We start from the raw sequence: 12,597 nt of genomic DNA, 5'->3' as shown, positions 1-12,597 counted from the left end.
ATGCTTCATGAATACATACTGGTATCCTGATTCTAATGCAAGGTACCATTCTGTTCCATGTAGATTATTTGCAATCTTTGAATTCATGACATTTCATTTGATTATAATATGGAAATCTTCCTGCTGATTGTTCTGGGGATTGGCACTTGTTTATTTTTTCTGTACAGAGTAACAGAGCACAGGTTTAAGTGGTTCCCTGCTCCTTTTGTTCATGTTCTGTAATTATCTTTTTGTCTATCAAGAGTGAAATAGATTTTGCAGGAGCTCCTGTCATCACAAGTGCAATTTAAACCACATCGTTGAATAAAAATCTTGTTAGGCATAAGCTCTCAATCCCACTGAATGGTCGGAATGACAAGTGGATGGGGAAAAATGCTATGCATCAGGTGAGCGCATACAAATTTCACACAGGGTACCCGCTTTCCTGTAAGATTTGCTCCTTGGTATCTCATCTATTCGTTTATGGCATATTGACATTACCCTCTTAGTAGCATTGTCATTTACTGATGTTGTGAGAACTGGAGAAGCACAGAATTGTAATGGATAGGGGAAAAAAAGGATCTTTTCTGTTGACATCAGCCTTTACGGCAAGATGGTGCACTAAAATTTGGGTCGTCACTTATTAGTTGATCCTCTTCACTCAGTGGAACTAAGGAGATGAAACAATACCTGGGAAATGGAAGTGGATATTGCTCCCAGAAATAAATACATTGGCAATTGATTAAAGAATATTAGACTTGTCTACACCCTTTCTATATGAGCATGAATCCTCTGCGATGTATGGTTTGTACTGCTGCAGCAGAGTGTTGTACAGCGCTCGATGGTTGCTATCAAAAGATGGACGGGCCACCTTGCATGTCATGCAAGGCTTGCCTTGTTTGATGGCTATGATCGAGTGTTACACAGTATTCAAGTCTTGTTTGATTGCTATCATTGAGTGTTGTATAGCATTCTGCGGTGTAAGAAGCACAGTGCAGAGAATCTTGGATCTTTTACTACATCCAAGAATGTTTTACCTTTTTCTTTTTTAGAAAGTTGGTTCTTCTTTGCATCTTGGATTGCGAAAAGAATGGCGACAACCTTATAATTCGGGTGACCAAGGGAGACATCTAGGATGAGTAATCTTGTGTCATGTTTGTATTTCCTCTTTTTAAACAGTGAGTACTAGAATCTAATTTTTTAAGATTGGAAGTTATTGAAAAAAATTGAAAAAGTATAAATATTTTAAAAAATTAAATACGAACATATTAGCAAATAACTAAAACTAAAATTAATTATTATTTTATAATAGTTATTAGCTACTTTGTCGGTGCATATTACCCAATATTGGGGGTGATTGCCATCATATTACCCGATATTTTTATTTTTTATACTAGTATCCTCTGTTTGCTACTTTCCAAGATTGTCATTCCAAATCATGATTAAAGATTAACTTTCGATAGAAATATAAAATTATTTATATCATTTTGCTAAAAATAGTTTTAACAGCTGATTAGTGATAAAGATATTGGTCCAAAAATAGCTATTTAAAAGGCCATTGATGCAAAATATAAAATTATAGAATTATATATAACATTCAAAACTTTGGAGAGGCATGTCTTGTCTTATGCATATGCTAAAAAACTTTTTAATTTTTACTGGAAAACATAGAAAAATATAATTGTAAAAATTGTTCAAAAAATCTTAGCCGATTATTAATTTAGCGTGGCCCAGTCTATCAGGATACTCGGTTTATGTATCGGATTCATACGTCCCCGACTCCGACTGTTACCGGAAAAAACGCCGATACTGCTACAAACTTTAATTAACGGTTTGGTTTAAAAATGACGGTCGCGAGGGGGCTCTCTATAAAGTCCAGGGACCAAGGAGGCTCGTCTTCTTCGTATCTTGGTGTCTCCAAATGTGGCGGCACGACGCCTCGCCGGTGAGAACACGAAACCTCGAAACCCATTCCCCTCTCCTTCTTTCTCCTTCTCCCTACTTTCGCCCTAATCTTCTTTTTCCCTTTCGTTTTCTCAGAGAAATCAAGAACCCGTTCAAAGCCTTTCAGGTACTTCCCATCCCAAGAAACCCTCTCAATCCTCCGTTCTTTCGTTGTTATCTCTTTATCTGCCTCTTTCTTCAGATGACGACGAGTTGAATGAGGTCACTTATGACCATGATTGCTCGAATAACCTTCGATCCCTATATTCCTATGGGAAGAAGGTAACTTCGCATGGATTGCGTGTTTTTTAATGTTTCTTGAATTTTTTATCTGCATTGTTAGATTTGTTATTTTCGGTGATGTTTGGGTTAGGATTTGTTCTGATTGAAGGTAAGTTGGTCGCTGGATGGGATGATATGTTCGATCTTTTTCTTGAGAACTTCTAATTTGAATTTTGAAATTTATAATATTTCAGTAAACTGTGTAATTGCTGAATAAGTTTATTTATTTATCTTGATTTATATGGTCGAGGATTTTGTCTTTCTGGTTGAAAAATTTTAAGTTGCATTGGCAAAAGAGACTCTTACTTTTTTTTCTCTAATCTTTGGATTAGTTATGTATTTGCCTTGTTTAGAGGCTAAATTTTTGTTAGTATCTAGATGAAAGATAGTTTACAGGGACTCGCTTATTGCTGTTCAATTGTTTTCAACTGAGCTTATAAAGCTTGTTTGACAAAAACTAGTAGCAGCTAGACAGTTAAAGATAGTTCAAATGATCCTCACTTGATTGGTTGATATTTTTATCAATTCTTGATACAATCCAAGATCTGATTTGGTCTTGAATTATTTTCATCAATTCTGTTTGTCCACTTGTTTTTACTTTCACAATGCCTGCATGCTTTGTCTGTGCAAATTCTACTTAGTAAAGATCTAGATAATGTTGCATGTCAACACAGCAGAAATGTTTCATAATTTTTTTGGCAAGTATTTCTATAAAAATGTTGAGAATCCTATTCTGTTTTCATGTTATTTCCTTTTAATTTCATTCAAGGGTATGCACATACCCCCCAACACCCCAACCCAATAAAAAAAACACCATAATAGCTGCATTCTGATTGTTCACTGTTATTTTTAATTGTCTTTCGAGCAACTTATGATGGTGCACAATTCGTAGGTGCAGCTATCATTAGTATGACAAACTAAATCTCTGAAAGGTAACAATCTGGGATTTGCATGTTTAAATTGTATTAGTATTTGGACCTTTGGTTCAAGGATAAGAAAATTGAAAATTGTAAAACTTATGCCTATAGGAATAGTTATGCCAATTTTTGTTTGGTTCCACCTTTCAATAGCAAAAGGTACTTTCTTGGAAGAGCTTTTGAATGATGACTTTCTTGTCTATAAAAATAAAAACTAAACACATAAAGGGTGTCTTTATGCCAAGGAATAGCTTATGACAACTCCCCCCCGGAATAGTTATGCCTATCATAAGCAAGTTTGACCAGCATAACTATTTTTTTGGTTATGCTTCCTTCTCAAATGCTATTCAGCAAGGATTATTCCGTGCCATATGCCTACTTTATTTTTGACCCAAACACAGTCTAAGTTAGTCTTGAAACCATCCAGAAAAAAATTATTTATCAATGTACATCTTAATATACAATCATTGTAACTTGTGAATATTTTCTCACCAATTTTTATCAGAGGTTTCATATAATAAAGTCTTCTATATATATATATATATATGTATCCTTTTTTTTCTTATTTTATTTGGCTGAGATGCAGTGTAAGTTTTAGTTGTAGGAATATTGTGAAACCCATATAATACGCTACCCAACATTGCAATACTTTCTTTCTTGGATAGAAACTGCCATGGAATACTCAATAGAATCAATGACCGAACCTTGGAAATACACACCATACTTTTATTTGGACATGTAATGAGTTCCTTACTGTTCTAAGACAATGCACTAGGACCTAACAGAGACACCACCCTTGCTAGCAATAATCTCTAGGAAAAACCAACAACTCATCAAATAATCATTACAGAAGAAAAATTGCTTACTGCGTTGGTCTCCCAAGTATCAGTCCACTAAATAATACTTGCTTGGAATAAGCACAGGATCATTTCAAGTAGCCATTTTTATCAAAATATTTTGACATATTTCATTAAGGTGAGTTAACAACCGTCTTTTACCCATTTAGAGAAATAGCGGGTTTGTGATGCTCATGCTGTGAATTTCAGGGAGCGGAAACCCTCTGCATCACTTGAGGCATGAATTATTTGATTTCTCTTTCAACTCCATATACTGCTCCTCTTCTCATCTCATTTGGTAATTTTTTGATGCAACCACCATGCCCAGAAGTTGGTGGTATCCTCATCCAGATGCGACATTGGAATGCATGGGCTTGAAGATGAGAATCATGTATCTGTTCGTTCTCAGCCAAGAAAAGTGCCGTACAATGATTCTGGTGATGAATCTATTTCTGATGAGGTAGGTTTTGAGACCAAGCTATCATTTCCATTCACTCCATATGACACTTGATATGATACAGGATCTGGTACCAGATATCCAACACCCAATGAGTTTGAATTAGAATTAACTATACATAATGATATTCTTTTCTTTTACCCATAAATTTCAAAGTTTTTCAGGCAGAGCATTTTTTTCAACTGAGTATTTTATGTGGCATATGGTGACACCCTGTAATATATTTTCTTTTGGTGTCAATTTTATATTATTTCATTAATTTAGCCTTTTTTATCATGTGGACCTGATGGTTGCGCTCTTATAGTTTATCATACTTGATTGATTAAAGATTTATTCCCAAGCTGTATGATGTTAATATGAGTGAATTTTGCATCTCCCAATAAGGGTAATAGTTTTACCAGTTTTGCCACATATGACTGCAACTTGTCCTATTTATTTCACAGTGCAGTTTCATGGGACTTCCTATTATATGTTGGTAGCTGGCTGATGTTATTAACAAGCAATTCTTAGGAATCCAAGAGTCATGTCAAAGTGTTTAGTTTGTCCTTGATAGTTACCTTATTTTTGCTCACCTTAGAAATTTCCATACATGCTCAATAATTTATTTAAGTGTATGAAGCCTCCTCAATTGTTTCTAGTGTAATAGTGAGGAGCAGATCAATGATGCTCTACTCTCTAAACTGCTCAGGTCTGTTTATTGTGCTTTGAATTTATGTACTTGTTAAGACCTTCACTCTACTTCCAGTCTAAGCTTTCTTCATTTACATGTCTGGAGCTTAAACTGAATATGCCACTCAAGTATCATTTATCTTAAGCGTAAACTAGGAATAGGTCAATGGGGCGGTATGCCAAAAGTTATTCCATGAGAATGGTGCTCTCCAATTAGGAAGCTCCACTTGAATCTTGTATTCTCAAGTGAACTAGAAACTGCTAACCCGTCAATGTCTTCAAAAAAGATGGAGGAGGAGGACAAGTAAAGAAAGAAATGGAGGTGAGAAAAGGGATTGTCCAACTAGGGTAGCTCTCTCTCTCTCACACACGCACGCAGGCACACACACACACACGTACGCACGCAGGCGCACACACACGCACGCACGCAGGCACACACACACTGAGAAGAAGAGATATATGCTATCCGGTTGACTGTCTTATGCTGGGAGAATTAACAGAATTGGGCCTGCCTATTTAGGCCAGGACAGATTTCCTGGGCAGCCATAGTGTTTAGGTTACTCTAGTCTCGAAAAAAGACATGTATCTTGGTCACTTTTCACACATATTGGTCTTAGACTCACCACCTTGTCCTGGGTTTAAAAACCATATAGCCTGATGTGTTCATGGTTGGAATGTGGGTTTTGCTGGTTTGGGCTGGTGGGATATAAAAGGAAAGACCTTGGCCTTTGATTTCCACCAAAAGTTTCGATGTGGGGTTTTGAAACCATAAACTTATGCTTGTAACACAGGCCCCTTCTCAAAGTGGCATGCAATTTTTCATGAGAAACCATATAATAAAAGAGGTAGAAAAAGTTTATTTTGAAACACCATTTGAACATAACATTTACAAAAACAACGGATCAGGCTCTTCACTTAATTTATGGCTCTTATGGATGTCACCAACTCTTTCTACTTTGTAATCTAGTAATATCAAGCTAAGGATGGCATATTATGCAATTTGTTCGGTTTTACGGCTATCTATGAGATTTTGTTTTTTTTTTTTTAATGATTGGAATTTGGATAGGAGAATGCTGAATTTACAAGACTTTCCTTCACCTCTGCTGCTGTCAAAGTTCAAGGAAGTTACAATTATAATTTTGAAAGAAGGAACCAAGATGAAGCATGTGCATGGTCTGCAGTTACAGAGCAAGTCAACGAGTTAGCTTGTTTACATACGAAGACTCCCAGTCCCTTGATTCCCTCTGATGTATATGAAGTGAAGAAAGGTCACAAGAGTATGTGTCTTCATTTCCTGTTAGTTTTATTCATTCTAAAGTTTGTTATAACTTCATCTCTGAGATTGGTGGTACTATTACTTTCATTTCCTGAGGGATTGATTTGATATGTAATCCATTGCTTAAAGGTAAGCTGTCGCTTTGTTCCTATGTTATCTATGAACCTGTGTTATCATTCTGTTAAACGTATAATGATGTTCGTCTCAGTTGGCAGAGGTAGAGCCAAGCCCAAATTTTCAATTCATTCCCAGTCACATGATGAGGGGCTTCCCTGGTTTCATGAGGTGAATGGAAAAAATGAAGATTTTTTCAAGGAGGTATGTAAAAGTCCTGCAAGACAAAATTACCTTGAGCATAGAACTTCAGAAAAATTCAATGACTGAGCTATTGGAAGATCTACAGAAAGAAAATGATGAACTGTCTGCTGAGTTATTGTCTCATGAGCAAAGAGGAGCTTTGCTTTCAATATCCGAGCTGCTGGATAATTTACAAGACAAGGATGTTCAATCTAATGGGGCTTCAAACTTGGTCTGTATCCTTCATGAGTGTTGTTTGTCTGACTTAATTTTCTTTGGAAATCTGATATAAGCATCTGGCTTAACAGTTGATGAAGGATGTTAAAACAAAGAACAGGGGGGGCCATTTTGCTGGAAAAAGAATGTTGCCTAACTTAGGTACAAGAACTCTTGACAATGAAGATCCCCTCGAGGTTATAGGAGGTGGAGTGTCTAGTGAGGATGAGGTACCTTTTTAACGATATGTCTATTCTTTGCGATACACTTAATTATGTGTAAAATTCACTATTAATTATTTTTTGTTCAATGTTTTCCTTTTAATCAGGCAGTTGATCGAAACAATTTAAGTCTTGCAACTCAAAAATCCAAAGAACCGACAATGACAGATTTATTTCAGGAAGCTTTTAGTTCATCTACAGTGGAGGGACCCTTATTTCCCACTAGTAGGCTGGCAGGGTAAGCACGATATTTTTATTTTGTGCTAGACCTTCATGTAATTTATCAAACTTTGACCCTTTGTTTGAAAGCTGTAGAAAAATTTTGTAGTTCTTTGCATCTATTCCTTATTCTACAGGACTGGATATCATGGGAGGCTCCAACAGATTATGCAGATTGAAAAAGATAAGCATCTGGAATTCTTGAAGCAGCTACAGACCGGACAAAGTCCATTAAGTAAGAAATCATGCATTCTAATTCTTTTCCCAAGGTTTATTCATATAGATGCATGGGTTCAATGCAAAAAGTAACATGTGCAGCTAGTTTATACTTGTTTTGCCAGACACTGCAACATGCTGATCAACATTGCCTAAATTATGCCACTTGTGCATTCTCTGTCTTTCCAGGTGGTTCAACGTGCATCAATGTGCAGATTTTGTCAAGATCATTGGAAGCAAAGTTGACAGTTTGCCATTGCTTGCTTGATGAAAACAAGGTTGGTACCATTTGTGCATTTATATTTTCTAATAACATCCAATATACAATTGTGATAATTGTACCAACATGTGGCAATTTACTAGACCTTTTTGCGTGAAGGTCAAGGGTTACCTCTTCCTCTTGGTGCATATGCTTGCAATGAAGCATTCTGAATGCCATTGAGGCAGACCAATATAGGATGATTTGTCAAAGATCATAAGGAAATCTTTTTGTTGAAAATCATAAAGAGATTTGATGTCCTTTTTCCCGCCCCATGTTTGCTACCTTGTATGTGAGCAAATACCAATGCATCAATTTCTTATGTGCATATCCTTTATTACTATTGTTACTATCATCACTTTTATGGAAAATCCAACTCAAACTCGATGGAATTTCACTTGTGGACTACTTATGTGGAGTTCATTTCATGGATCATTATTTGTTAAATTTCAAGTCCCAATAGCCTCATTCCAAAATGGGTAGCAGGTTTCAGTTTTCCACTTGAGCTTAAGAATAGGATGCTGGCATTCATGTACAGGTCATAACCATCTCATAGTTTGTGATACCTGTTTATTAGAGTGAGTGTGTGTGTGTATGCATGTATATTACATATGCACAGCCTGGATTAACTCGAATTTGTATAAGTAAGATTTTGCCTCAGATGACCTTCTCTTCCAGCTGTTCATGAGAAACAAGACCCCTGTAATTATTGTACGATACCAGAAGACTTTCCCATTAGTTGTTGAAATGTTCCCTGGATAATATGTTTACTCGTTGATATCATGTCTAACACTTTGTTGCAGAGTTCCTCATGTGGGAAAGGCTCCCACAAATGCACTGATGATAGAGGAACCCTAAGGCAAACAGTTATTTTCAGTTCAAAGATATGTGACAATGTGGAGCTTGACGTAGGAAACTTGGTTCATATTCACCCACCATGGTATGTGCTTATCTTCTTGTTGCTTCCTATCTCCATTTTCTAGTATGTGCTTTGCTTAGTTTCATGACCTTTTGATAGTTCGATTTGTATGTTGCATTACGTCTAATGATAAATTGTTACCACCTTTTATCCAAGAAAAAAAGGAAGGTGGATTCTTGCCCAATACTGATATTTTGACATCATTAGGAGTATGTAGACTTTCTGAAGTTTTCGCTCATGATGTTAAACTATTCAAATCCTTTGTTCCATTTTTCTAAAAGCCCATTCTTCCTAGCAATCAGAGGGCCTACAGATAACTGTCGGTCTTCCATTTCCATCTATTTCAACTTAAGCCATTGCTTCACTTTCCTTCACTTTCTCTAGCTTCTTAATTCTAACTACTACACATTTTTTTTTAAGGAGGTGCTTTTGGACATAATAGTATCATGAATTCATGAAGATTACTTGCTATTTCCTGAAAGAAGTTGATTGGTTTTGTTTTAATTTGAACTTTTCTACTCCATGGAAATGCATATCATTTTTCACTTAAAGTAATATATGAACATGCGAAGAGCAAAGTTTTCACATTATAGTTTTCAAAATTATAAATAGATATAAATGTAATTGCTTTTTTTTTACTGATGAACAGGAAAGAAGTACAGGTGAGCAAAGATGAGAAGATCATTCTGTGCACTTATTTCTCTTTGGTTATGGCATGATTATCCAAATGCTAATAGAAAGGTGAAACTACATCGGTGTAAGTTGATGGATACCTTGATTTCAGAAAATTGTGAATAATTCTGTTTTTATTTAGCATGGAAAAAAATTTGCTTTCTTTGATATCTTGCATGATTTCTTGTATGAAGAACAATTATGAGATATTACAGCTCTCCCACCCTTGAAGTAATCTCATCGCTTCTTTTCACATTTTGTAAACTTTACCATTTTCCCCCATTGATTGTTCCTTTAGTTTACATGATAGAGTCTATGCTAGGAATATAATGTAGCCACTGATATTCATATATTGGCACTGACGAACAGCTAATGGAGTGAGTACAAATGGTTTGTTAGACTACCTTAGTGTATGCTTTATCAGGTTCATAGAAAGCTATAAAGATTGAAGCTACTATGAGCCCACCCTCAAGTCCACAGTGTATTTCTTTCCAAGAGTCTACCATGAGAAGATGGCTCAACTGTTTGATTTATAACTTATCTGTTATGAGAGAGAGATAATTCCAACATAAGTATGCCAATATCTGTATACCAAGCGGTTGCAATGTTATGTTCAAATATTCAAGTTGAAATGATGGTTGAAATTCCATGAATATCGCCTATGCTTGGTTATGTACCAAAATGATTCAAGGGATAGAAATTTAGAAGGTCAAGGTTGGTGACGAAATTAGGTCCACATAGAGATAAAATCATACTTGGAGGAGTGACAAGACCATCGGATTGACAAAACCATAAGCATACTTTTAATGTGATAATGAGGGCAGTCTGGCCTAGCTTTCGTAGTGATAATATTGATAATGAAGATGTGAATCTCTAAATTGGTGATACGAACAATGAATTATTGCATGCTGATAGGATTAATGGAGGCTGGCAGCAAGGTTCTAGAACACAATTATTGACGTTATGGGATGTCTAGTGAAATCAAAAGGCGATGATGGACTGGCAAATAAGTGATGGAGATTTAAATGGAAGTCAAGCAAATATTAGGAATTTGTAGGTTGTTGATATCGATGGGAGACGTCTCACTGTTGGATGCTTGGTATGGCAAAAGTAATAATGTCTCATGAAAAGGATTTTGAGACAAGGAGGACATGTGGTGATTATTGTGCACAATGGTTGAGGGGGCAACCAATGATGGATAAAAATTAGTGTAGTGGCTTTATTTTAGACTGTTAAATTGGGCGCATTTGTAACTAAGTTGGTACTGTTTCTTGGGTAATTTTAAGGCGATCGTAAATTAGTTATGACTCATGTTGCTTATTCTTTTTTCATATCGAGAAGATCTTGTCTTCTGTTGACAGGCGTATGTATATTTAGACCCTGGGATGCATCGTTGGAATTGTTTGACATAGTTCTTCCAACATTGCTATGAAAATATTGCTGATACCCATATACTGTTATTCTCAGAAGAAAAGGGGCATATAGAAAGAACATCATACCTTTTCTATCTATTCTTTGTGCTAATCCTTAAGTAGCCACCTGACAAACACAAATCAAATATTCTGTTTCTCCACAACTAATTCAAATCAATTTTCTTGGTCGTGTAAAATTTCTGGGAGCCCTGTGCAATTAGATTAAAATCTAATTCTCTGATCTGTGATCATGTACAGGTTATAGCTTCTTGTGGAATCAAGTCAAATTGTATTCTTCACCAAACCAGCCTAAATCTGTTGTGCTAGCAGTCTGTAATCATCTGTGTTGTTTAAGTATTATAGGGGCCACCATCTGGAGAGCCAACCTGATTTTCTGTGGGAAATATGATGGATACCATGCTCGTACTTTTGGAACTTAAGGCTGGGTTTGCCCTTGACAAGGAAGCTGAAGTGTTGTTCAAGTTGTTGAACTCGCTCGCTTCTCGCTCTCTATTATCTAACAGGGATTTTACATGAAATGTCCTCTTATTGTGTAATGTCACTCGTGAGATATTGTTTCCCGCTATGTTACAACTTTGTTGTAACACATGGGGATTCATAAGAATTGCATCTCGCAGGCTCACAGCAATCCACAGGGATTTCTTTTATAAAATACCAGCATAGCAAAGAAATGAAGCGTTCTTTGTTGGGATGACTATCTAGTCCATTGTCTTTTGCCCTCTACCGCTGAACTTTTTGGTCCGTGGACGTTGGTCTCTTTTTCTTTTGGCGAGAGTTTCGAATATCCGAAGCAGCCTTGGGTGTACAGACGCACACAAGCAAGTATTCTTCACCTATCTATCACTTGCTGGATTCCCAAGTTTCAGGTTACGAGTCTTTATGTTGAGACACAACACGGAAAGATCATGCTGTGCAAGACAATACAGCTGAGTCTCTCTTGTTAGATTGCTCCATCATCAGCACGACATCGGTGGAGCCTACGAGTTGATGTTTTTAAGCAATATGGTTGTTATTTGTCATCGCACGAGATTGAACCAGGACTCTTCATCTCCTGTGGATGGTTAGGTTAAGACCAGTTTGACTCCCAGCCGTTTCCAGCGGTTTGTGACACCAAGAGTTTGGATGTTAGAAAAATGTTAGGTGTATTAACTGTTATCTAAATTTTATTTTCTTAAATGTATTTTAACGTTTCCTCAGCATTACTATCCTCCCTAGATGATGTTAGGAGAAGATCGCTGCATTGGTACGTTCAACTAGAAAATGATTTAAGTTGGCAAATTGGTTCTCCTAAGGTATGTCGAATGAGTTGCTAGCAAACAGCTTGTGTTTGGATTAGTCTTCATCTCAAAATTGACGTTTAGTTAATCCATGAGCATAATACGATCCATGATTTTTGAGCTTTAAAACTACCAGCTAGACATGAGCTAGATATGCTTGGCCGTGTCTTGCTCAATACAAGTGGCATGAGAACGAAATCTTAGTCTCCGCATACTGTTGCAGAATTTTTATTTTTATTTTTCTGTACAAAGCTCGGGAGTTTTGGATTCTTATTTCATTAAGGTTGGATCCTGTATCATTTGATAATCTGATGCAGTACCGATCATTAGATCATGTATCAAGATGCATGAGAGTGTAATTTTCGCTTTCTCATGCATTCGACGAAGGCGTAAGAGAGCGTGCGTGATTTAATGGCCCATCATGCACAGGACAGTCGAATGGTCCGATGAACCAAACCTTCGTACGTGCGAATTAGGCTGTTTCAAAAAATTAGACTGTTTTCGTTCT

At 36.5% G+C, this 12,597-nt stretch overlaps 1 protein-coding gene across 10 annotated transcripts; it reads left to right on the top strand.

The window, feature by feature from the left end:
* The first annotated feature begins 212 nt into the window (after positions 1-212).
* Positions 213-12,467, top strand: LOC103701934 (kinetochore protein). 10 transcript variants are annotated; one of them, XM_089924510.1, is made up of 14 exons: positions 332-386; positions 1,722-1,924; positions 2,020-2,050; positions 4,287-4,418; positions 6,151-6,361; positions 6,569-6,678; positions 6,764-6,889; positions 6,966-7,103; positions 7,202-7,332; positions 7,451-7,548; positions 7,719-7,807; positions 8,592-8,728; positions 9,357-9,369; positions 11,050-11,330. In XM_089924510.1, exons 2-14 carry the CDS (start codon positions 1,824-1,826, stop codon positions 11,116-11,118), a joined length of 1,386 nt encoding a protein of 461 aa, XP_089780636.1. In that variant the 5' UTR covers positions 332-386; positions 1,722-1,823; the 3' UTR covers positions 11,119-11,330. The 10 variants fall into 10 exon arrangements, with proteins under 10 accessions (XP_089780637.1, XP_089780636.1, XP_089780632.1 ...); XM_089924508.1 differs by lacking the exon at positions 332-386 and adding an exon at positions 2,126-2,205 and having other exon boundaries at positions 1,780-1,924; positions 4,290-4,418; XM_089924507.1 differs by lacking the exon at positions 332-386 and adding an exon at positions 2,126-2,205 and having other exon boundaries at positions 1,780-1,924.
* The last annotated feature ends 130 nt before the right edge of the window (positions 12,468-12,597 follow it).

Source organism: Phoenix dactylifera, chromosome 7, assembly GCF_051530095.1.
Source record: "Phoenix dactylifera cultivar Ajwa chromosome 7, Ajwa_hap1_PhDact_Kaust_v1.1, whole genome shotgun sequence".
NCBI lineage: Eukaryota > Viridiplantae > Streptophyta > Magnoliopsida > Arecales > Arecaceae > Phoenix > Phoenix dactylifera.
The sequence above is the reverse complement of the archived record's forward strand: the minus strand, read 5'-3'. Positions and strand labels throughout refer to the sequence as shown.